The sequence below is a fragment of the Hyperolius riggenbachi genome, chromosome 11 (genome assembly GCF_040937935.1).
Source record: "Hyperolius riggenbachi isolate aHypRig1 chromosome 11, aHypRig1.pri, whole genome shotgun sequence".
Lineage (NCBI taxonomy): Eukaryota > Metazoa > Chordata > Amphibia > Anura > Hyperoliidae > Hyperolius > Hyperolius riggenbachi.
In genome coordinates this window covers 206,519,093-206,542,744 of record NC_090656.1, presented here as the reverse complement: position 1 = coordinate 206,542,744, position 23,652 = coordinate 206,519,093, and the positions used below count along the sequence as shown (strand labels likewise).

Below are 23,652 nucleotides of genomic sequence, written 5' to 3'. Positions count from 1 at the left end.
GATCTAATTCCAATCTTAGAACATACCCGCCAGGAATTGGCAGAATGTTTATACACATACTACGACAAATGGCAAATAAGACTAAAAGAAACCTCCTACTATGAAAGGAATAAAGCGGGCAAAGCCATGGCAAGAAAGATTAAAGGCCGTAGAATATACCAACGCATTATAAAAATTAAACACCCCCAAACTAAGAATTTAGTATACCACCCACAAGATATAGTGGAAGCCCTCGCCTCATATTATGAGACCTTATATAATCTCCAATCAGATCCAAACACTCATGTCCCTTCCCCAAAGGAAATTGATAAGTACTTGAAAAAAGTAAAACTACCAGCCTTATCTGAATTTGAAAAACAACATACAGGAGTGCCCTTCCACCAGCAGGAAGTACAACTTGCCATTAAAACTTTAAAAAAGGATAAGACACCAGGGGTTGATGGCTTCACTAATGCATACTACCAAAAATTTAGTGACATTTTAATTAAACCACTTACGGAAATGTTCAACGAGGTAGCAACCCTTGGTGCCTTCCCCAAAGAAAACCTTTCAGCCATAATAACTACAATACCCAAAGCCGGGAAAGACCCTACGGACCCAGGGAACTACAGACCTATATCGCTCCTTAACACCGACATCAAGATTTATGCTAGAGTCATTGCGAATAGGCTGGCCCCCCTGATTCCACAGTTAATCCACCCTGATCAAGTGGGATTTGTTAAGGGGAGATCGACTAATGACGGCACTAGGAAGGTACTTGCTCTGTTGCATGAACTTAGACTCTGTCGGACGCCTACTCTCTTCGTCTCCTTAGACGCTGAGAAGGCGTTCGACAGTTAATTGGGTATATATCTCGAAAGTTTTGTCAAAATTTGGAATGTCAGACTTTTTACACAAAGCTATATCTGCATTGTATGGTCAACCATCTGCAAGAGTATCTTCCTCAGGCTCCACTTCTTCTTCCTTCAATATCACTAATGGAACTCGCCAAGGTTGTCCCCTCTCACCTCTCATTTTCATCTTAACATTGGAACCTTTAGCTCAAAAAATAAGAGATAATCCCTTAATCCATGGTATACCCCTTAAATCATCAAACACTAAATTAGGCCTATACGCCGATGATATACTTCTTTATTTACAGAAACCCCTCACTTCCCTCCCCAATTTAAATAAGGAATTAGAACACTTCTCAAAGATCTCATATTACAAATTGAACCATACAAAAACAATTATCCTCCCCTGTCATGTACCAAAAGCCACGATAGACAAACTAAAACAGCGATGCCAATTCTCCTGGACAGATAAATCTGTAAAATATCTGGGCATCCAGATCACCTCCTCAGTAACCCAACTATTTAAGGAAAATTACCAACCTTGGCTATCCAAACTAAAATCACAGCTTGAAAATCTTGATAAATTAGAATTTTCCTGGATAGGCCGCATAAACGCCTTTAAGATGATGATACTCCCACAACTCCTCTATTTATTTAGAAACCTACCCATTAGAATCCCCCAACAATTTCTAACCAGCCTACAAAAATTACTTAACAAATTCATCCGGTTAAACAAACATTCAAGATTCTCAAATAAAATATTAACACTCCCTATCTCCAATCTTGGTTTTGGTGCCCCAGACCTAGAGAAATACTATCAAGCAATCATAATAGAACAATCCAGAACGGTTTGGTCAGGGGACTCCTCAAAACAGTGGTACAACATTGAAGAGGAACAATTAGCTACTGAATCCTACAAGCTGTTTCTTATGTCCAGACTAGTTTGGAAGGTCAAACAAAATACAAAGAACCCAGTTTCAGCCAACATGCTCAGAATCTGGAAAATATTACTGAAAATATATAAAAAAGATACTCTAGCGGTTGAGATACCTACTCCTTTGGCAACACTCAATGCTGTTATTAAGGATATAAACTCAACAATCGAAAACTGGACTTCCTGCGGCATTATGGATATAAAGGACCTGCTTGTAGATTCTAAAATTAGATCATTTGAAAATTTGACTGAATTATATAATATTCCCAAAACTGATGAACCAATCTATCGTAAAATACACAGATTTCTAGCCAGACACCCTCTAACTCCAATAACCATCCCACCAAAAATTAAAAAACTAATACTACCTGAAAAAACAAACCTGAAAGGCACATCCACTATATATAAAACAACATTAGAACTTAAAGATGAAGCACCTACTTGGCAACTTAAAGCTTGGCAAGAGCTTCTAAAAACAGAAATCAATCAGGAAGCCTGGGAACTAGCCTACCAATCATTAAGGAAATCCTCACACTGCACGAATCACCAGGAAAGCTTCCTTAAATGTGTGTGGAAATGGTATATGTCACCAGAAAAGATTAGTAAGTTCGATCATAAAGCCTCCCCCCTCTGTTGGAGAGGATGTAACGAAAATGGTTCTCTTCTACATATTTTTTGGAGTTGCCCCAAACTTAAAAGAATGTGGAAAGACATAGAATCTTGCTTTAAAAAACTCCCAGTATCTTTTGAAACTATACCCCCTTCTATGTCCCTCTTACACCTTGGAACTATGGACCTGCCCCCCAAAGAACGATTAATAATGAATCATATTTTTATCACCACTAGACACCTAATTGCTAGTAATTGGAAATCCACAAATGTACCTAAGATTGACGAAATATTAAAAACTGTTGAAGCCAACTTACTGGCCGAAAAGTCATGGGCCATCAGAATGGCAATGTTCAGTCGTTTCTGGGAAGAGCAGGTCTATGGTCCATCATATACCCTGAGACAACCCTGAGCGAGTTCTAACATGTTCTAATACTCTAATACTCTAATATCCTTTAACCACATCTCACACTCTGGAGAATCTACGAAGTCCTCTTACTAAGGAATAAACATACAACAGAGAGATCAACATAAACAGATATTATAATTATACTGCAATGAATATCTTGAGACATATGTCTGTTAACCTGTGGATACTATTACCTATCCGAGAGTTCAACACACAATATATATATGATTCCTGGGAATGATACTGTTACTGTTTATTGTTTATTGTTTAACTGTTACTGTTACTGTCTAAAGCATACGGTCACTCGTCTAATTGTACTAGTTGTTATAGACTGGTAGATTTGGCTACTTTTAGCTAAATCACTCCAGTTTAGTTATTATTACTTAACGACCACTAATGCAACAAAGTAATTACCACCCATAATGAAAATAAAAATACAAAGTAATTCATAATACTCCACAACTCTCCTGACCTATACATAGGTATACTCTGAAATCTATCTATGACCTCTCCGGATTCCAACTAAAGACCAGACTATTTCAGAGCTTGTGCCATACCTACCCTTTCCCACAAATCAGAACAATGGATTGTCTGAAATCTCTGTAGGGTGGTCTCATTCCCCCATTTTTCAGACAACCAAGTTCAACTCAAGTTCTAATTTAATAAGTATTAGGTTCAAGGTACAGGCTTGGAAGTTACAACTACCCAATCCAGAACCTGGAAGACATAGAATACAACCCAACCTACCACACAGGATTGTTCTACATATGAACAAACTTTAACAGAATCAATCAAAGAATTACACACAAAAACCTCATCAATACCATTGTAAATACTATGTGGACTACATGGTATATCACTACTCACTCCAATATATCATACATGTAAGATACATAAAGCTTTAATCACTTATAATGAAAGTTGTAAGCCTTAATTGTAAACTCATTTGATATACTGTCAACTGCATTACCAATCATTTATTGTCATAATGTGACTGTTTATATACAATTGAAATTCTTTAATAAAAATTATTGAAATCAAAAATTAAATTGTGACTTACCTAGGGCTTCCTCCAGCTCACCGTAGGCCGCAAGGTCCCGCCGGCATCCTCCTGGCTCCTCTCCTGGTCCCGCAATGGTACAACTTTGTCCCGAAGTCGACAGGGCTGCTTCCTGCTTTGCCGATATGCGTAATCCCGCTGGCCAGCTACGCGTAATCACGCTGGCCAGTATGAGAGTCTTGCGCATATGCGGTTCTACACGTAGCCGGCTGGTGTGATTACGCATGTCGGTAAAGCAGGAAGCATCCCTGACGACTTCAGGCTGAAGTCGTACCATAATGGAGCCGACAGTGGGACCGGGAGAAGAGCCAGGAGGACGCCGGGGGACCTTGCAGCCTACGGTGGGCAAGGAGATTGCATTCAGATAGGGGATTAGGCAGGCTGAACTCTCTACATACATACAGGGCGCATTTCTCTAGGTTTACCTTCCGCCCTGTGTAAGGAGATCGCGTCCAGATGTGGAATTAGGAAGGCTAAACTCTTTACATACATTCAGGGCACATTTCTCTATGTTTTGCTTCTGCCTGTGCAAAAGCTCAGGTCTACTTTAAATTTTTGTGCCGCAACCCCCCCCCCCTCCCCATGACACCACGTTGCCCAATGTCACGGAGCAGGCACACCGCCGCTCCACCATCCTGATTGGCCGAAGAGCGGAGGTAAAGGGGAGCTCCGTGGCCAGAGGGGTTTAAGCCTGGAGTCCCGCTCACCAGCGCCAATCGCGCGCTGGACCCAGGCAAACACAAGGAGCAGCGGTTTTAGTCAGGTTTTACCTTACCGCTTTCAGCTCCTGCTTCTTTGCCTGAGCTCAGCTCGGGAATACTACCAGGGGGGTTAATCAATAATAATGAGATTAGTTTGTGAAATAAATATTTGTTTCCCACAGCAGCTTTCAGAATCCCCACTTTAAATGAACATTAGAAAAGTATGTGTGATTTGTTAAAACTATAAAACAAATGTTCTTTCAAATCTCACCTAAGCCAAAATGTATAAGCTGAATAAGTTACATAGATATTTGGGTTGAAAAAAGACATACGTCCATCGAGTTCAACCAGAGAACAAACAACACTGATCGTAACTACTGTATAAAAAATGAATGCTAATGTGTGAAATAATAAAAGCTATGAATTCAGGCAGTAGTGTTCCTGTATAACTCACCGATCAGACTTATGGTCAGCTCTTTCTCTGCTTGTTGCTGTGTTGCAGGATGGAAGGTCCTACAAATGTAGGTAATTCCATGATCATCTTTTACTGTTGGCCTGAAGGTCAGAATGCTCAAACAGCTGTAAGAATAATCATCGTGTTTATCCTCTATTACATGATGTGAATACTTATGACTGTGCTGCTGCTGCTGGGTCTCAGGTTCCCTGGTGATGAGTTTTGTTTCCTGGCTGTTCTTGTCCCTCCTCAGCCACATGATGGATAAAGGGTGTGGCTTAAAGTCATTGATTGGACAAGTTAAAGTCATATTCTCATTGGGTGTCTGATGGTAAGGCCCTATGATATAATTTAATCTGGGTGGCACTGAAAAATAAACAGAATATAGTTAAAAGACGTACATTTTTGCTTAAATATTGACATAACATATCTTGTTGCTACACAAGCCATTCTGTAATTTAATGTTGGACCTTTACATGTCAGTCTGCAGCCAGCTATGATTTTCTAGATATGCATATTATTCAAATTATGCTTCCTTGCATCCTTGACAGCGGTGCACTGTGTGCTTAAAGTGAATGTTTACCCCTTAAAAAAATAAAAAAAACAGATACTCACCTAAGGAGAGGGAAGGCTCGGTCCTAATGAGCCTTTCCTCTCCTCTCCCGGTTCCCGGTCCCGCGCAGGATCCCCCGTAGCAGTATTCGACCAGTTCAGTCAAATACTGCCACTTCCGCAGCCGAAGGGAGCTTTCGGAAGCCTTCGGGAGCACTCGGGCTCCCGAAGACGGGCCGCTCCATACTACGCATGCGCGAGCGCCCTCTATGACGCACTCGCGCGTGCGTAGTATGGAGCGGCCCGTCTTCGGAAGCCCGAGTGCTCCTGAAGACCTTCGAAGTCCCTGCGGCGGCGGACGCGAACGGGGGAGCCAGTGCAGCACCGAGGGCACCGGGAGAGGAGAGGGAAGGCTCATTAGGACCGAGCCTTCCCTCTCCTTAGGTGAGTATCTGACTTTTTTATTTTTAAAGTGGTAACCACTGGCTTTAAAGGACCTCTGTCGCAAAAATCTTAAAATTTTAAAATTTAAAATACATGGTAACATATACAAATAAGAAGCACATTTCTTCCGGAATTAAATGAGCCTTAAATTACTTTTCTCGTATGTTTCTGTCACTTACAATAAGTAGTAGAAATCTGACATTACCGACAGATTTTGGACTAGCCCACGTGCGTAGCAGGTCATGGGAAGGCGCCAGTAAAAAACGCAGTACAGAAGCCTCTGAGGACTCTGCCGCTATAGCGGCTGAAGATGTGCCTGTCAGCTGGGATCGCGCTGATACCGGGCATGAAGAAAGAGGGGGATCAAAGGGCCAGCATAGCGGATAATTACAGCGGCTGCTCCTATGCCACTTGGAAGTTACGTGGATCGCGCTGCGCTGCGGGACTGATGCTGGGCATAACTCAAGAGGAAGATTAAAGGAAAAACATTGCGGGTAATTACAGTGGCTGCTTCAATGCCACATGGAAACACTATGGATCACGCTGCTGCCTCACCCCTGCGCACCGTAACAATCATTTGCAGCCTGGACACCCAGACCAGACCCAGCTACTGCCACCCATGCTGGTGACCGTGAGATAACCTGTCATTTAATTGTAGTGATTGATTAGTGTAGCTGGGGAGGATGGGGGGGGGGTTGTGTAGTGTACCTAGGGGAGCAGCAGGGGTTAGTTAGCTTGTCAGTGTAATTTAGATAGAGACATCTTGAGGGGAGAGGGGGGAGGAAAGGTCCATAAAACACTCCTGGACCATGGACGCACCCAGGTTTCGTATATTTTCCCCCCCTAGTTTTGCCCTTTAAACCTAGGTGCCTCTTATAGTCCGGAGCGTCTTATGGTCTGAAAAATACGGTACTTTATATTACACATTATACACCTCTGTGCAATGTAAACTAAAAAGTATACCGCACTCTATCATTTGAGTGTGCTATGAGTAAGCAGAGGAAACTGAAGAGGAATTACCCAGAAAATAGCACCACTCTGGATTTAAGAATAATGAACACATTTTTATTAAATCCAAATTGCATTCCATATGAATACTACACACTACACAATTTAAATCAACTATCAATCACTGATCCAAACATAAGCTAATAAATAGCAATATATCAAACAAATTCTATTGCAAAGAGCAGTATACAAAAAAGTGCAAACTGTGCAATAAATAAACGTCACTAAATACAAAATACTGGTGTCAATCATACATAGGAAAAAAAAAACACAGTGCAAAGGCAGCAAACTGCACAGTGCTAGTGGAAAAGGGGTAGGCCTATAAATTCCTATAAATGTGCAATTAAAGTGTATATACTTCACCCAGGTATAAGATAGGGACCAGGATCAGGAGCAAGGAGGGAATCAGCAATAAGCCAGGGTGGACAAGTCCAAGCAGCCCCACCAGATCACAGAGCGTGCAGGTAGTGCGGCATCCACTAGACTGTCACATGGCCCTGGTGGCGCCCGCAATAATACAGGTGCAGGCTGAAGAGCTTCCAGGGGCTGAGCCTCCAAGCATGAGCCATAACACCAGTAGCAATCCACCCTCTCTTCCTCACTGGGGATGCCTACACTGGAGGTAAGTGATTAGGCCTTTAGTTCTTGTATACGGTTGTAAAACTGGGCACTTTAACCACTTCAGCCTTCAGTCGTTTTCACTTTATGCTTCCGAGCAATGTTCACCTCCCATTCATTAGCCTATAACTTTATCACTACTTATCCCAATGAACTGATCTATAGCTTGTTTTTTCTGCCTCCAATTAGGCTTTCTTTGGGTGGTACATTTTGCTAAGAGCCACTTTACTGTAAATGCATTTTAACACGAAGAATAAGAAACAAACTGAAAAAATTCATTATCTGTCAGTTTTTGTCCATTATAGTTTTAAAATAATACATGCCTCCATAATTAAAACTCACGTATTGTATTTGCCCATTTGTCCCGGTTATTACACCGTTTAAATTATGTCCCTATCACAATGTATGCCGACAATATTTTGTTTGGAAATAAAAGTGCATTTTTTTCCGTTTTGCATCCATCACTATTTACAAGCTTATAATTAAAAAAAAAATAGAAATATTTCATCTTTACATTGATATTTAAAAACTTTAGACTCTTAGGTAAATATTGACTTTTTTTTTTTTATTGTAACTTTTTTTTTTTTATTAAACATTTTATTTGGCTATTTTTGGGAGAGTGGGATGTAAACAGTAATTTTTTTATGTAAATGTGTTGATTTTTATTTTTTTTTACATTTAGTTGTAGTTTTACTTTTTGGCCACAAGATGGCAGCCATGAGTTTGTTTACATGACGTCACTCTAAGCGTAACATGTACGCTTAGAGGGACGTAGGGGGACGCAAGAGTCATAAAAAGCGATGCTTCCAAGAGAAGCATTCGCTTTTTCTGAGGGGGAGAGGGATCAATCATCGGGCACCGTGGCCCGATTGATTGATTCCTGGGCTAACAATCCGCGTCAGGGAGCGCGCATGCACGCGCACGATAGGCCGCGGGAGCGCACATGGCCTCCTGGACGTAGCTTCTACGTCCAGAAGGCTTAAATGGTTAAAATTGTCAGTCTCTGATGAAGGCTTAATTACATGCTGTCAGGCTGCATTCATCTACAGTCTAGCACAATCAGCACTTTTGTCTGCGGCGTGAAATAAAACTAGTTAAATTTTTTAAAGAACCCAGTGCCCAGATCTTCATGTTTGCTTTGTATATTAGTGGTTAACACTGCAGACGCAGACCCCAGCCAGCTGCACTTGCCGGACACAGATAAGTGCTGAACTGCTTCTGTTCAATATCTAGTGCCTGAGATTCTTTATTCTCAGACTGATCACTAATGTATGTGACTAACCTAAGGCACTAGTACATTTTTCATTACTATGTTCTCTATCACATTTAAGTATCAGTAATTTGCAGCCTTATCACACCCCACTGAGAACATTAGTGTATGTTATTGTAATGGATTTCGGAGACACCGCCGCGCGGTCTGACAGCGAGGCGGCTGGTTCCGCGTTCAGACCGGCGGTTTCTCCGCAGCAGCATGCGTCTGGTTTGTCTGAGCCTAGTAGTGCACACAGATGGAGAGCTACGCGCGCGCTAACAGGCAGGCCCTTTATGCCAATAGGAGAGGGATCAGCTGATCAGGACGATCAGCTGATCCCAGCGCAGTAGGTGATTGGCTGAATGGGACTGGGTGGCGCTGAGGAGCGCTCTGCTATATATACATCTTGCCTGTCAGTTGCTGGTTGTCTGCCGTTGCGAAAGCTTATGCGTTAGCACTCAGACCATAGTCAGATCCCTCAGTGTGTTTAAACCAGGTGGACCTGGGAATTCACACTTAGCCAGATTACTGTGTTATTACTGTGTTATACTTTAGACTAGTTCCAGGGTGTTGAGACCACGGACCTCACACCCAAGATTAGGGATACTGTGGCATTGCTGTGTTATTCTTTAGACCAGTTCCTGGGTGTTGAGACCACGGACCTCACACTCTAGACTAGGCTTCTGCTTGATATCTGTTATAACCTATTGCTCTCTTGACCCTTCTCCTGCTCTCTGATTCGGTACCTACGCATATCTGATTACCTGTTGCCAACCCTGCCTGTTCCTGGTTACCGAATCAGCCTTCTGTCTCTGTACCTTATCTGCTCGTGTGTTGCCGACCCGGCCTGGCCGACCCTTCTAGCTGTCACTCACTCCTTGGGTGTTCAGTCCATCTGTACTACCTGTGTCACCCCCCCGGTGGGGTGTCCAGTAGCTGCAGGGACTTCCTGTCCCTCAGAGGGACCTCTCTGCAATCCAGCCAGGGACTATCTCATAGGAGTCCTTTGACTGCAGTAGAGTCTGATTCCCAGCAGTTAAGGGAATCACTGGCTCTCTGGTTGTCTCCAACACTGACTAGGAGATACTCGTTATACAGTCTAGGGTCACCTGCTCTTTAGGTGGTCCAGGCTCATATACTGTTGCACCAAACACTTACACTTTATCAGGTGTCCAGAGGTTAGTTATACTAGTATTATTGGTGATTCTGCAGATCATCAATAATTGGGTATATATCTGTATTCTTGGTGATACTGCAGATCACCAATAATCAGATTCTCTCTGTGTGCTGACACCAATCGTTACAGTTATGCTGGGAATACTCCATGAGATATTTTGGCAGATAGATGGTTCGACAATTTCCGACAAGTCCGATCTTATTTCCGATCGTTTTTCGATTTCTCAAAGAAGTGAATGGAAATTGATAAGAAAAACAATCGGAAAATCGATCTGGAAATCGATCGGACAGTAAATCTGCTGAAAAATCTTGTGTATTTCCAGCATTATTTTTGATCATTTTTTTGATCGATTTCTCAGAGAGGTGGATGGAAATTGATAAGAAAAATGTTCCGATCAGACAGCAAATCTGCTGAAAAATCTCATTGTGTATTCCCAGCATTACTCAGCCATCACTAGATTATGCATCACTGCTTGCTAGGAATCATTTAGGGTTTGTTTCCATGCAGTGCAGAGCCCCGTGACTCCCGGCGCGGGGGGGGGGCTTGCGATCCTATTCATTATACAAAATAAGATTGCGGGGCTGAAGCACCCCGAACGCAGGCAACCATGCGATTCAGTGGTGAATTGCTGCGCTTGAATGGAAACGGCAGACAGTGCTATGCAGTCTGAAAGCATGCTTATTGAAACAAGCTCTTAGAGCTGACTTTAGAAATGGGTAACAGTCACTCCTGCTCTGTGCAGCTATTTACTTATTCAGCTAAAATGAAGTTTGTGGGCAGTCTGTATGGCCATGTGTAATAGAATGTGCATTTTGAGCTTATTACCAGGTTTGGAAATTCGTGGCTGGCTGTGAGTAGAAATGAAAAGGTCAGTTTTCCATAACATTGACTATACAAAGATCTGGGCAGGATTATTATACTACATGTTCATGGCAATTTTAAAGCAGAAATACAATCTCACTTTAAAGAGAATCTGTACTCTAAGGCTACTTTCCCACCAAGACGTTGCATTTTAGGGGACGTTATGGTCACATAACATACCCCTAACGCAACGCATGGTAATGTTGAAGTTGGACGTCAGATTGAGCTGCGTTATGCGGCTCTCAAAGCAGCTGCTCAAGGATAGTGATGGGAAGTCGGGATCCTTTTAAGGATCCGGATCTTTGAACCAAATCATTTGAATCATTTAACTAGGGAAGCAGACTGGGTGAAATGACTACCAGGACAGGACTTTCCCTGCACTGTACATTATTTATGTTGCTGTTTCTTCCAGACAGACATCCACTGTGAACCGAATCTTTCATTGTGATGATCCGGATGATTCGACATTGTGAAGATCCGGATCAAATGAACGATTTGTTCATGATCCGGACAACACTAGGAGTCTCACCATGAGTCACCACAGGGCAGTGAATATTAATTAGCCATGTGGCTGGCCGCAGAGGAGGAGGGGAGACCTCCTCCTCCAACATTACTGAGCATGTGCAAGCAGTCTAACGCTGCTTAGCCCAGTAAAACGTACAGCGTGCAGCACTTTGTTTAAACGTGCTGCGTTACTATGTGAAGCAACATGTGCACTGTGAACAGATTGATTGATTTTACAGTGCTGTGAGTTAGGCCTGCGTTACTGGCTGCTGTAACATGGGACTTTAACGTCCCACTGTGAAACCAGCCTACAATTCTTACAATAAAAAGCATAACATTCTATTCATTATGTCCTCCTGGGCCCCTCTTTGCTGTTTCTGCCACTACCTGCTGCAATCCTGGCTTGTAATTGCCAGTTTTAGGCAGTGTTTACAAACAAAAGACATGGCTGCTAACCAGCATCTGATAGGCTGAGAGAAGCTCAGTCTGTGACTCATACAGAGCCTGGAGGGGGCTTGGAGAGGGTGTGTATAACGTCTACCTATCAAAAGCAGAGCAGCACATTCCTGCCTGAGTGCCTGAGCAGACAAAGATGGCAAAGGAAAAAAGATTAGATTATATAACAAAGATAATACAGCCACTGTGCAACTAGGAAAGGCTGCAGTAAGACAGACCACATTAGAACATGTATAGGAACTTATAGGATAGAAGAAATAAGGCTGAAAAAGTTGTTACAGAGTCTGTTACAGAGTAAGGGCTTGTATACAGTATATACAGTGGCTTGCAAAAGTATTCGGCCCCCTTGAAGTTTTCCACATTTTGTCACATTGCTGCCACAAACATGAATCAATTTTATAGGAATTCCACGTGAAAGACCAATACAAAGTGGTGTACATGTGAGAAGTGGAACGAAAATCATACATGATTCCAAACATTTTTTACAAATCAATAACTGCAAAGTGGGGTGTGCATAATCATTCAGCCCCCTTTGGTCTAAGTGCAGTCAGTTGCCCATAGACATTGCCGTATGAGTGTGAATAACTAAATAGAGTGCACCTGTGTGTAATTTAATGTCAGTAAAAATACAGCTGCTCTGTGACGGCCTCAGAAGTTTTCTAAGAGAATATTGGGAGCAACAACACCATGAAGTCCAAAGAACACACCAGACAGGTCAGGGATCAAGTTATTGAGAAATTTAAAGCAGGCTTAGGCTACAAAAAGATTTCCAATGCCTTGAACATCCCACGGAGCACTGTTCAAGCGATCATTTAGAAATGGAAGGAGTATGGCACAACTGTAAACCTACCAAGATAAGGCCGTCTACCTAAACTCACAGGCCAAACAAGGAGATCACTGATCAGAAATGCAGTCAAGAGGCCCATGGTGACTCTGGACGAGCTGCAAAGATATACAGCTCAGGTGGGGGAATCTGTCCATAGGACAACTATTAGTCGTGCACTGCACAAAGTTGGCCTTTATGGAAGAGTGGCAAGAAGAAAGCCATTGTCAACAGAAAAGCATAAGAAGTCCCATTTGCAGTTTGCCACAAGCCATGTGGGGGACACAGCAACCATGTGGAAGAAGGTGCTCTGGTCAGATGAGACCAAAATGGAACTTTTTGGCCAAAATGCAAAACGCTATGTGTGGCGTTAAACTAAAACTGCACATCACTCTGAACACACCATCCCCACTGTCAAATATGGTGGTGGCAGCATCATGCTCTTGGGGTGCTTCTCTTCAGCAGGGACAGGGAAGCTGGTCAGAGTTGATGGGAAGATGGATGGAGCCAAATACTGGGCAATCTTGGAAGAAAACCTCTTGGAGTCTGCAAAAGACTTGAGACTGGGGTGGAGGTTCACCTTCCAGCAGGATAATGACCCTAAACATAAAGCCAGGATAACAATGGAATTGTTTAAAACAAAACATATTCATGTGTTAGAATGCCCCAAAGTCCAGATCTAAATCCAATCGAGAATTTGTGGCAAGATCTGAAAACTGCTGTTCACAAACGCTGTCCATCTAATCTGACTGAGCTGGAGCGGTTTTGCAAAGAAGAATGGGCAAGGATTTCAGTCTCTAGATGTGCAAAGCTGGTAGAGATATACCCTAAAAGACTGGCAGCTGTAATTGTAGCAAAAGGTGGCTCTACAAAGTATTGACTCAGGGGGCTGAATAATTACGCACACCCCACTTTGCAGTTATTTATTTGTAAGAAATGTTTGGAATCATGTATGATTTTCATTCCACTTCTCACGTGTACACCACTTTGTATTGGTCTTTCACGTGGAATTCCAATAAAATTGATTCAGGTTTGTGGCAGTAATGTGACAAAATGTGGAAAACTTCAAGGGGGCCGAATACTTTTGCAAGCCACTGTAAACAGTAAAATGGATGTACATATTATGCTTTCTCTATGAGGTTTCCTGTGCATTTGTGGTTTCTTTTCAGAGGGTAACAAAGTCATCAGGGTGTAACTGCATACATTTCCGCACAATAAATTGTTCAGTTTGGAAAATGCTGAGCACATAAAATAATTGGTGGTAACACTAATATGTGTTTCCTATGGCAAATTGCATACAGCTATGGTTTGTAAAATGCATTCAGCGTGTACAGGTCCTAAGTCCCTGGATCTGGGAAAGGGAAGGCAATCCAAACACGTCTTTTACACAGATCATTTCACCATGCACTTCATGTATGAAAGAGATGGGTTCACTTAACAAAAGGATACCGGTCTTTTATACAGGAGGTAAGTGAGTGAGGTAGAAATGAGGCACTCTATATTGTAAAACCTCTATAGTGGATGGGTGCTCAGACCATGGTCACTGGACAAAATAGGACAAGCAGCAAGTAGGGAGGTCAGCACACCACATAGCATAACGTCTATTATTGCTGCTCAACGATTTGAGTTATCGGAGCACCTCTTTATCAAGGAAGACAATGCAGGGAAATGTGCACTCTGGGAAATAACTGCAATATGCACTGTCAGGTGGCAGTTATTTGCTGTGGCGATCCCCCTATTTTATACAGGAGTAACTGCAGCTGTGTGCATCTAATTAATGTAAATGGTTGTGTGCAAAGTGTTAATTTAGAATTATTAATATATTCTCACCTCCAGTGACCTTGAGAACTCTTAGCACAGAGATGGGTGATGTCAGCGCTGGGTGTGCCACATGTATTGATAATTCTGCTCCATTATCCAAATCATAGCTGGGAGTTATATGGAGGGAACACTGACAGCTGAAGGAGCCAAGTTTACTTCTACTGACAACAGGAACCACCTCCAGCTGTAGAGGCCTCTCATCCTGTCTGGCTGCTCCATTATCCAGCATGTACTGCTCCTTCACATTTAGAATCACAGGGTCTCCACCTCTGATCAGCCAGGCTGGAGATGTGCTGTCTCTGGGTCTCCAGGCGTAGATGATCTCCTCCTGCTGGCCACGCCTGCTCAGACACACACAGACTGAGATGTTATCAGGTCTGTAGTCTATCATCTGACAAGTCAGAGTCGTCCTGCTCATGTCAGTCAGCTCATCATTCCCAGTAATGGCAGACAATATGGGGGGATCTGGAAGAAACATACATCATTTAATGAAAGTGTAAACTATCTATCTAGATTTTGGTTATTTGTTAACAAAGCGTCTCAATCTTAACATCAATTACAGTTAAAAAAAGAAAAAAATGTGTGAACAATTTCATCTTCTGCCAGACCTGTCCTTATCAGGTCATGATGATAAATAAAAACAGCCATATTTATTTTTTGTGTAGCTATACTAATCAAAATAATAAAAACAACTCATGTTAAATTACATGATCCCTCGCATGTGGAAATAAGTGGAACATATTACGCATATAATATAATGATAATGGGGTGACAAACAACACAATACAGACCCTGACAAAGCACTGGTTGCAAAACAGAAAATAGTCGCGCCAGTAGTCAATACACGGTCAATCCAGATTGTAAAACCATTAAAAATAGAAGCACAACAGAACAGATCTTCTCATAGTGAGTATTGCCTCAACAGTACACCCTTGTGCTTACACACACTGCGTGAGGGAGAACAGAAACTATCACCAAAGGACAGGGGAGATCACACACCCCTTTATGCCCCCGCTCACCAGATAGCTTCTTTCACTTTTGCATATCAATAAGTCCATGCTGTATATGACCTAAAAACACCAAAAACACTCTTTATCGCATAAAACCGCTTTAATAAGGCACCCAATGGCCCCCAAGCTAAAACTGCGTACATAAAATACACTTGCACAGTTGCATATCACAATATCACATCTCCGCCGGCGCCGGTCACCTCTCACATGCCCAGGCCGCGTATCTCTCGGTGGTTGAACAGCGTGCGTCCTCCAAGCTCTTCCCTACGCGTTTCGTCACGTGGGTTGCCACTCATCAGTGCAAAACAGCCATTGACCATGTACCAATTGTATTAACTTCTCCATATGCATAAATGCATGCCTGTTGCAATCATATCTATGCTATGCTTTTTTTAAGAAGGTAAAAATAAACTTTTTTTATCAGATGTGTGCTTCCACCTCTCCTCTCTTGGCTGACTGTTTCATTGGAAGCTGCACTCCTTGGTTTCTCCCTGACCTGTGCACCAATGTCTCTCTATTTATCGTTAAAGCTATGTACCCACCTGGCGATTTTCCTGGTGACCGGTGATATTTATCAATGACGCAAGGTGGGTACAGGCGCACTATTGTGAACGTCGCTTAGCGTCGCACGATGACTACAGACCGACACGGGGGATCGGTTCTTTAAGATCCCTAATGACACCGCACAAAGTACAGCAATCGCTGGAAATCTCGCTCGTGCCGCAGTGTATGTCACGTGACCTCGCACTTAACCCGCCGACAGGAATAGGCGTCACTAGCACCCGTCGTCAAGGGGACGTCGCTGAACCTGTTGAGCAGTGAGTACGCAGCTTTACAGAGAAGGTAATAAGCAGTAAGACACGGAATGCCAGATCAAACACTGTAGTACATAGCAAGGAAATGAACAGCGCTACTTAAAAACAGATAAGTGCCTACCTGCAAAAGAGTGCAAGCCCCACTTGTGGGATAAAATACACACCTAGCATACACATGACCTGTCTACCACTGGAGGATGTTGGTTTCCGTAACAGCTCGCATGCAACCTATTAAGTACTCGTCCCTTCCACTGCGAAGAAGTCAATCCTCCATGGGAGGGGATCTAACACTAACTAAATCCTAACCTATGTATATGCATAGCCTGGGTGCGGCTAATCAAGTAAAATCGAAAATTGAAAATTGCGCAAAAGGTGGATCAGCGCATCACCAGGCCGCCTCCGAATGGCCTCGAATCAGAGGTGCGCTGAGCCCCCCCAGAAACTGCAAACGCACCTTGAACCCAAACAGAAGCTCTGCATATACACCAAAAGCAAAGCTGTTAAGTGTGAGCAGCTGACCAAAAATGAATTAAATTAGTACATAGCAAGGAAATGAACAGCGCTACTTAAAAACAGACAAGTGCCTACCTGCAAAAGAGTGCAAGCCCCACTTGTGGGATAAAATACACACCGAGCATACGCATGACCTGTCTACCACTGGAGGATGTTGGTTTCCGTAATGGCCCATACTCACGGGCTACAATTGTCGCCCGTGAGGATGCGCCATCGCACGGGCGCGCACCCCGAACTGTCGCCCGTCGCTGATGTCACCAGGCGATTGGCGCGGTCAATCGCCTGGCGACAGTTGCCGCTGCAACTGTCGCTAGTCCGTGTGAGTACGCGGACTAGCGACAGCAACCTCCATTGAGGTATACGGAGTTTCCGGCGGGGGGAGGAGGAACGTCGGCGACAGCTTCCGTCGCGCCGCTGGTCCCTCTTCCACGTGTGTACGCGGAGGGACCTGGCGAGGAGCTGTCGCCGGCCTGTCGCCCACGCGCTCACGTGTGCTGGCGACAGGCCACTTTTGCAGCCCGTGAGTACGGGCCATAACAGCTTGCATGCAACCTATTAAGTACTCGTCCCTCCCACTGCGAAGAAGTCAATCCTCCATGGGAGGGGACCTAACACTAACTAAATCCTAACCTATGTATATGCATAGCCTGGGTGCGGCTAATCAAGTAAAATCGAAAATTGCGCAAAAGGTAGATCAGCGCATCACCAGGCCGCCTCCGAATGGTCTCGAATCAGAGGTGCGCTGAGCCCCTCCAGAAACTGCAAACGCACCTTGAACCCAAACTGAAGCTCTGCATATACACCAAAAGCAAAGCTGTTAAGTGTGAGCAGCTGACCAAAAATGAATTAAATTAGTACATTAGCAAGGAAATGAACAGCGCTACTTAAAAACAGACAAGTGCCTACCTGCAAAAGAGTGCAAGCCCCACTTGTGGGATAAAATACACACCGAGCATACACGTGACCTGTCTACCACTGGAGGATGTTGGTTTCCGTAACAGCTTGCATGCAACCTATTAAGTACTCGTCCCTCCCACTGCGAAGAAGTCAATCCTCCATGGGAGGGGACCTAACACTAACTAAATCCTAACCTATGTATATGCATAGCCTGGTGCGGCTAATCAAGTAAAATCGAAAATTGCGATAAAGGTGGATCAGCGCATCACCAGGCCGCCTCCGAATGGCCTCGAATCAGAGGTGCGCTGAGCCCTTCCAGAAACTGCAAACGCACCTTGAACCCAAACAGAAGCTCTGCATATACACCAAAAGCATGGCTGTTAAGTGGGAGCAGCTGACCAAAAATGAATTAAATTAGTACATAGCAAGGAAATGAACAGTGCTACTTAAAAACAGACAAGTGCCTACCTGCAAATTGCATGCAAGCTGTTACGGAAACCAACATCCTCCAGTGGTAGACAGGTCATGTGTATGCTAGGTGTGTATTTCATCCCACAAGTGGGGCTTGCACTCTTTTGCAGGTAGGCACTTGCCTGTTTTTAAAGAGAGTCTGAAGCGAGAATAAATCTCGCTTCAGACCTCATAGTTAGCAGGGGCATGTGTGCCCCTGCTAAAACGCCGCTATCCCGCGGCTTAACGGGGGTCCCTTCACCCCCAAATCCCCTCGGTGCAGCGGGGGAGCGCTTCCTGGTTGGGGTAGGGCTAACCGCCGCAGCCCTGCCCCACGCGCGTCTGTCAGCCGCGTATCTCCGCCTCTCCCCCGCCCCTCTCAGTCTTCCTTCACTGAGAGGGGCGGGGGAGAGGCGGCGATGCGCGTCTGATAGATGCGACTGGAGGCAGGGCTGCAGCCGTTAGCCCTGCCTCCAGGAAGAAGAAGATTTACGACCAACTTGGGACCAAGTCTTGCGGGGGTGAAGGGACCCCCGTTTAGCCGCGGGATAGCGGCGTTTTAGCAGGGGCACACATGCCCCTGCTAACTATGAGCTCTGAAGCGAGATTTATTCTCGCTTCAGAGTCTCTTTAAGTAGCGCTGTTCATTTCCTTGCTATGTGCTAATTTAATTCATTTTTGGTCAGCTGCTCCCACTTAACAGCTTTGCTTTTGGTGTATATGCAGAGCTTCTGTTTGGGTTCAAGGTGCGTTTGCAGTTTCTGGGGGGGGCTCAGCGCACCTCTGATTCGAGGCCATTCGGAGGCGGCCTGGTAATGCGCTGATCCACCTTTTGCGCAAACACTGTAGTAGTCCCAATAACACAGATTCACACTTTTCTGTGAGCAGGATGCACAGTCAGGTAGGATACACAAGGTGGGAGGGCCCTGCCTAAGACTTACAATCCAAAGAGGAGGTTGTGACACAATAGAAGGAGGGCTGCATCATGACGCACTTAAACAGTGCAGGAGATTTGGGCGAAGCCGGCATGACAATAGACCAGGCATAGGCAAACTTGGCCCTCCAGCTGTTAAGGAACTACAAGTCCTACAATGCATTGCAGGAGTCTGACAGCCACAGTCATGACTCATAAAGGCAAATGCATTGTGGGACTTGTAGTTCCGTAACAGCTGGAGGGCCGAGTTTGCCCATGCCTGCAATAGACCGTAACAGGAATTATGGCTATAGCGGCGCTCAGTGAGTAACTTTGGCGCCGCCAGAAGACAGAGCTAAAGTTACTTTAAAAACACTGTAATTCGGCTCCAGCAATCGCTGGAAGCTGAATTACATAATTCCCCACCATCCACGTGGACCTGGAGTGGGAATATTAATTAACACCGCCGGGACTTGTGCAGCAGCAGGATTAGTGTTGTCCGGATCATGAACGATTCGGATCTTTGATCCAAATCTATTTTTTGAGTCGAATCATCCGAATCATCAAAATGAGTGATTCGGATCGCAAAAGGGGCGGGGCCAGGAGCGACACGCCCCCTCTCAGCGGGGTCCTGGAAGCAGAGCTGAGATGGATCGCTCTGTTGGATGGGAGCCAGCCTTGCAGGGAGACAGGTAGATGAGAGAGGGGACATCAGTGCCACTGCCAGATATGTGTAGAGCACACATACTGGCTATAACGTGCTGCTGATTATAGGCTGTCTGTTCCGTAGTTGTGCACAGTGAACACATTGGAAGCTTTTGGCTCAGCTCAGCACAGCTCAGTAACTTTGCAGGCAGCGTGTTGGGCTAGGACACTGGCACTGTGATTGCAGCGCAATATGATCCTCCTGCACTCCTCTAAACAGCTGCACTTTACTTCTGGGAATGCTTTCTTTCACTGTGCGACGTTTGCATTCAAAGTACACAGATGAGCATATAGGTGAAATACATGTAAAGCATATGATTGCAGCATGTGGGTATTGTGTGCAAGCAAACATTTCTGATCTCTGCTCGTCCCTTCTCTGTCCACTCCCTGCCCTCTGTCCATCTTCTCCCCTTCTCTGTGTGTCCACCCCCCTTCCCTTCTCCTCTCCACAGCAGGGAAAGACCTGTCCCGCTATTCATTTCACCCCCGAATGCTTCGGTAGTAAAATGATCCGAGATTCGGATCAAAGATCCGGATCTTTTCAATGATCCGATTCGAATCATCCGGATCATTGAAAAGATCTGAACTTCCCATCTCTAAGCAGGATAAGCCGTATACAGGCTGTATCCTGCACCCAAGTCTCCCGGCGGCTATTCCATATGTATGTCTGCATCGAGAGGTTCTTGGCAGAGAGTTAGCACATTGATGAGGTGGGGTAGGCCTTCTTCAAATAGTGAGTTTTGAGGGCTTGGAGGTGGCTCTAGTGAAGTCCTGTAGTCACACATGGGGTGGTTAGTAGGAGGTCGTAGGAGGAGCAAAGTGGGCGGTCAGGTGTGTATCTGCTCACCAGGTCAGAGATGTAGATCGGCAGGAATTGTGTATAGATTTGTACACTAGTCATAGGATCTTGAAGCTGATTCTGAAGGGGATCAGGAGACAGTGAAGGGATTTGCATAGGGGGCTAGGCTCAGCTCGGCTCCCCTCCCACCGATGCACAATGGGCTGCAGCCTGCAGTAATGATCAGTGTAACTCACCCTTCATCCTGAAAGCTGCAGCTCTGCTCTCCTTTCACCAGCATGTGTTATTCTCTACTGTCTTTAAAGGACAACTGAAGTGAGAAGAATATGGAAGCTGCCATATTTATTTTCTTTTAAAGCAATACCAGTTGTCAGATTGTCCTGCTGATCCTCTGCCTTTAATACTTTTAATTGCCTGAACAAGCATGCAGCAGATCAGGTGTTTCTGACATTATTGTCAGATCTGACAAGATTAGCCACATGCTTGTTTCTGGTGTAATTAAGACACTATTGCACCCAAACAGATCAGCAGGGCTACCAGGCAATTGGTATTGTTTAAAAGGAAATAAATAAGGAAGCCTCTATATCTATCTCACGTCAGTATCCCTTTAAAGGTCCCTCACTTGATAACCTCATCAAGCGAGGAACCTAAGCTACAATACAGAAGAACATCTGGTGACAGTGTATATAAAGCAGCCGCTGCCAGGAAGGAGGGCGAGTTACACAGCTGACTGCAGCCCATTGTGCATCAGAAAGAGAAGAGCCGAACCAAGCCTAGCCTGGGTTTGTCACTGAGCAGAACGGATCACCGGAAACACAATTATTCAATGGGAGAGGCAAGGAGGGGAGCCCGGGGACCACTACACTGCCAGTGATTTAGGGTAGGCAGGGCCACATTTGCTGCAGGCCGTTGATCCTCTGCGTGTAGTACATTACGTATGATAATGTACAGTATGAATGATACAGTGGGATGCGAAAGTTTGGGCAACCTTGTTAATCATCATGATTTTCCTGTATAGATCATTGGTTGTTAGGATAAAAAAATGTCAGTTAAATATATCTTATAGGAGACACACACAGTGATATTTGAGAAGTGAAATAAAGTTTATTGGATTTACAGAAAGTGTGCAATAATTGTTTAACCTCCCTGACGTTCAATTTTCCCAGGATTTCTGTTCAAAAAGTGATAAAATGTATTTTTAAAACTTTTTTTTTTTCCTGTAACTATGTGTCAAGCAAGGGTCTAGTATACAGTGCAGGAGAGTATTGGTGTGTATGCACGTTTATACTGTTCACAGCATGTTTTTATGGACGGATATATCTGTCCATACCGCTAGGGTTAAATAAAATTAGGCAGGTACATAAATTTGGACACCACAAAAAACAAATGAAATCAATATTTAGTACATCCTCCTTTTGCAGAAATTACAGCCTCTAAACGCTTCCTGTAGCTTCCAATCAGGGGCACCTCTAGCCATTTTGTCACTCCAGGCAAGAAAATCTGTGGCACCCCCAACCCCCTCTCCCCGTGGGCCCCCCACGAAAATAATCATAATGCAGCAGCGTTTCACCCAAAAATAATCGTAATGTGGCAGCGTTTCACCAGAAAATACACATATTGCAGAAGTGTTTCACCAAAAAATACACATATTGCAGTAGCGTTTCACCAGAAAATACACGCATTGCAGAAGCGCTTCACCAGAAAATACACATATTGCAGAAGCGTTTCACCAGAAAATACACGTATTGCAGAAGCATTTCACCAGAAAATACACGTATTGCAGAAGCATTTCACCAGAAAAGAATCGTATTGCAGCAGCGTTTCACCAGAAAATAATTGCAATGCGACAATGTTTCACCAAAAAATAATCGTAGTGCGACAGCATTTCACCAGAAATTAGTTACTGTGGCAGCATTTCACCAGAAAAAAAAAACAAATGCGGACAGTGTTTCACCAAAAAATACACATAATGTGGGCAGTGTTTCACAAGAAAATACACATAGGCAGGGCTCCACTTACATGAGGCACAAAGGGGGACAGAAGGAGGCACAAAGGGGAACAGAAGAGGCACAGGAGGACTGAAGGCACACAGGGGGACATAGGGAGGCACAGGGGGACAGAAGGAGGCACGAGGGTCAGAAGAAGTCACAAAGGAGGACAGAAGGAGGCATAAGGGTAGAAAAGGAGGCACACAGGGGGACAAAAGGAGGCAAATGGGGACAGAATGAGACACAAAGGAGGACAGAAGGAGGCACAGGAGGACAGAAGGAGGTACACAGAGGGGCAGCGGGAGGTACAGGAGGACAGAAGAATGCATGAGGGCCAGAAGGAGGCACAAAAAAGGACATAAGGAGGCACAGGAGGACTGAAGGAGGCACATGGGGACAGAAGGAGGCACAAAGTGGGGCAGAAGGAGGCACAAAGGGGGGCAGAAGGAGGCACAAAGGGGGACAGATTAAGGCATAAAGGGGGACAAAAGGAGGCACAGGAGGAATGAAGGAGGCACACGGGGGACAGAAGAGACATAAAGGGGGCAGAAGGAGGCACAATGGGGGACAGAAAAAAAGTACAAAGGGGAACAGAAGGATGTACAAAGAGGGACAGAAGGAGGCACAAAGGAGGGACAGAAGAAGGTAGAAGGGGATGTAGGGAGGCACAGGGAGACAAAAGGAGGCAGAGGGGGACAGACAGAGCCACAGGGAGACAGAAGAAGGCACAAAGGGACACAAAAGTAGGCACAGGGGGAAACAAAGGGAGGGAAAAGGGGACAGAGGTGGCATATGGGGACTGAAGAAGCACATGGAGACAGAATGAGGCACAAAGGGAGACAAAGGGAGGCACATGAGGATGGAAGGAGGCAGAGTGGGACTGAAGGAGGAACAGAGGGGAAGAGGTAGCACAAGGGGACAAAGAAAGGCACAAGGGGACATAAGGAGGCACAGTGGGACAGAAGAAGGCACAAAAGGGTCACAGAAGGAGGCAGAGGTGGCACAGGGGGACTGAAGGAGGCACATGGAGACAGAAGGCAGCACAA

The 23,652-nt window shown here is 44.6% G+C and overlaps 1 protein-coding gene across 1 annotated transcript in view; it reads right to left on the bottom strand.

The window, feature by feature from the left end:
- LOC137538352 (hemicentin-1-like) overlaps positions 1-23,652 on the bottom strand; it is a 144,871-nt gene that overhangs the window by 58,009 nt on the left and 63,210 nt on the right. Inside the window, exons 5-6 of the mRNA XM_068260460.1 lie at positions 14,526-14,981; positions 5,001-5,366 (exon numbers count right to left, since the gene is read on the bottom strand). Of these exons, the coding sequence (XP_068116561.1) occupies positions 5,001-5,366; positions 14,526-14,981 (822 nt within the window). The remainder of the gene's footprint in view (positions 1-5,000; positions 5,367-14,525; positions 14,982-23,652) is intronic.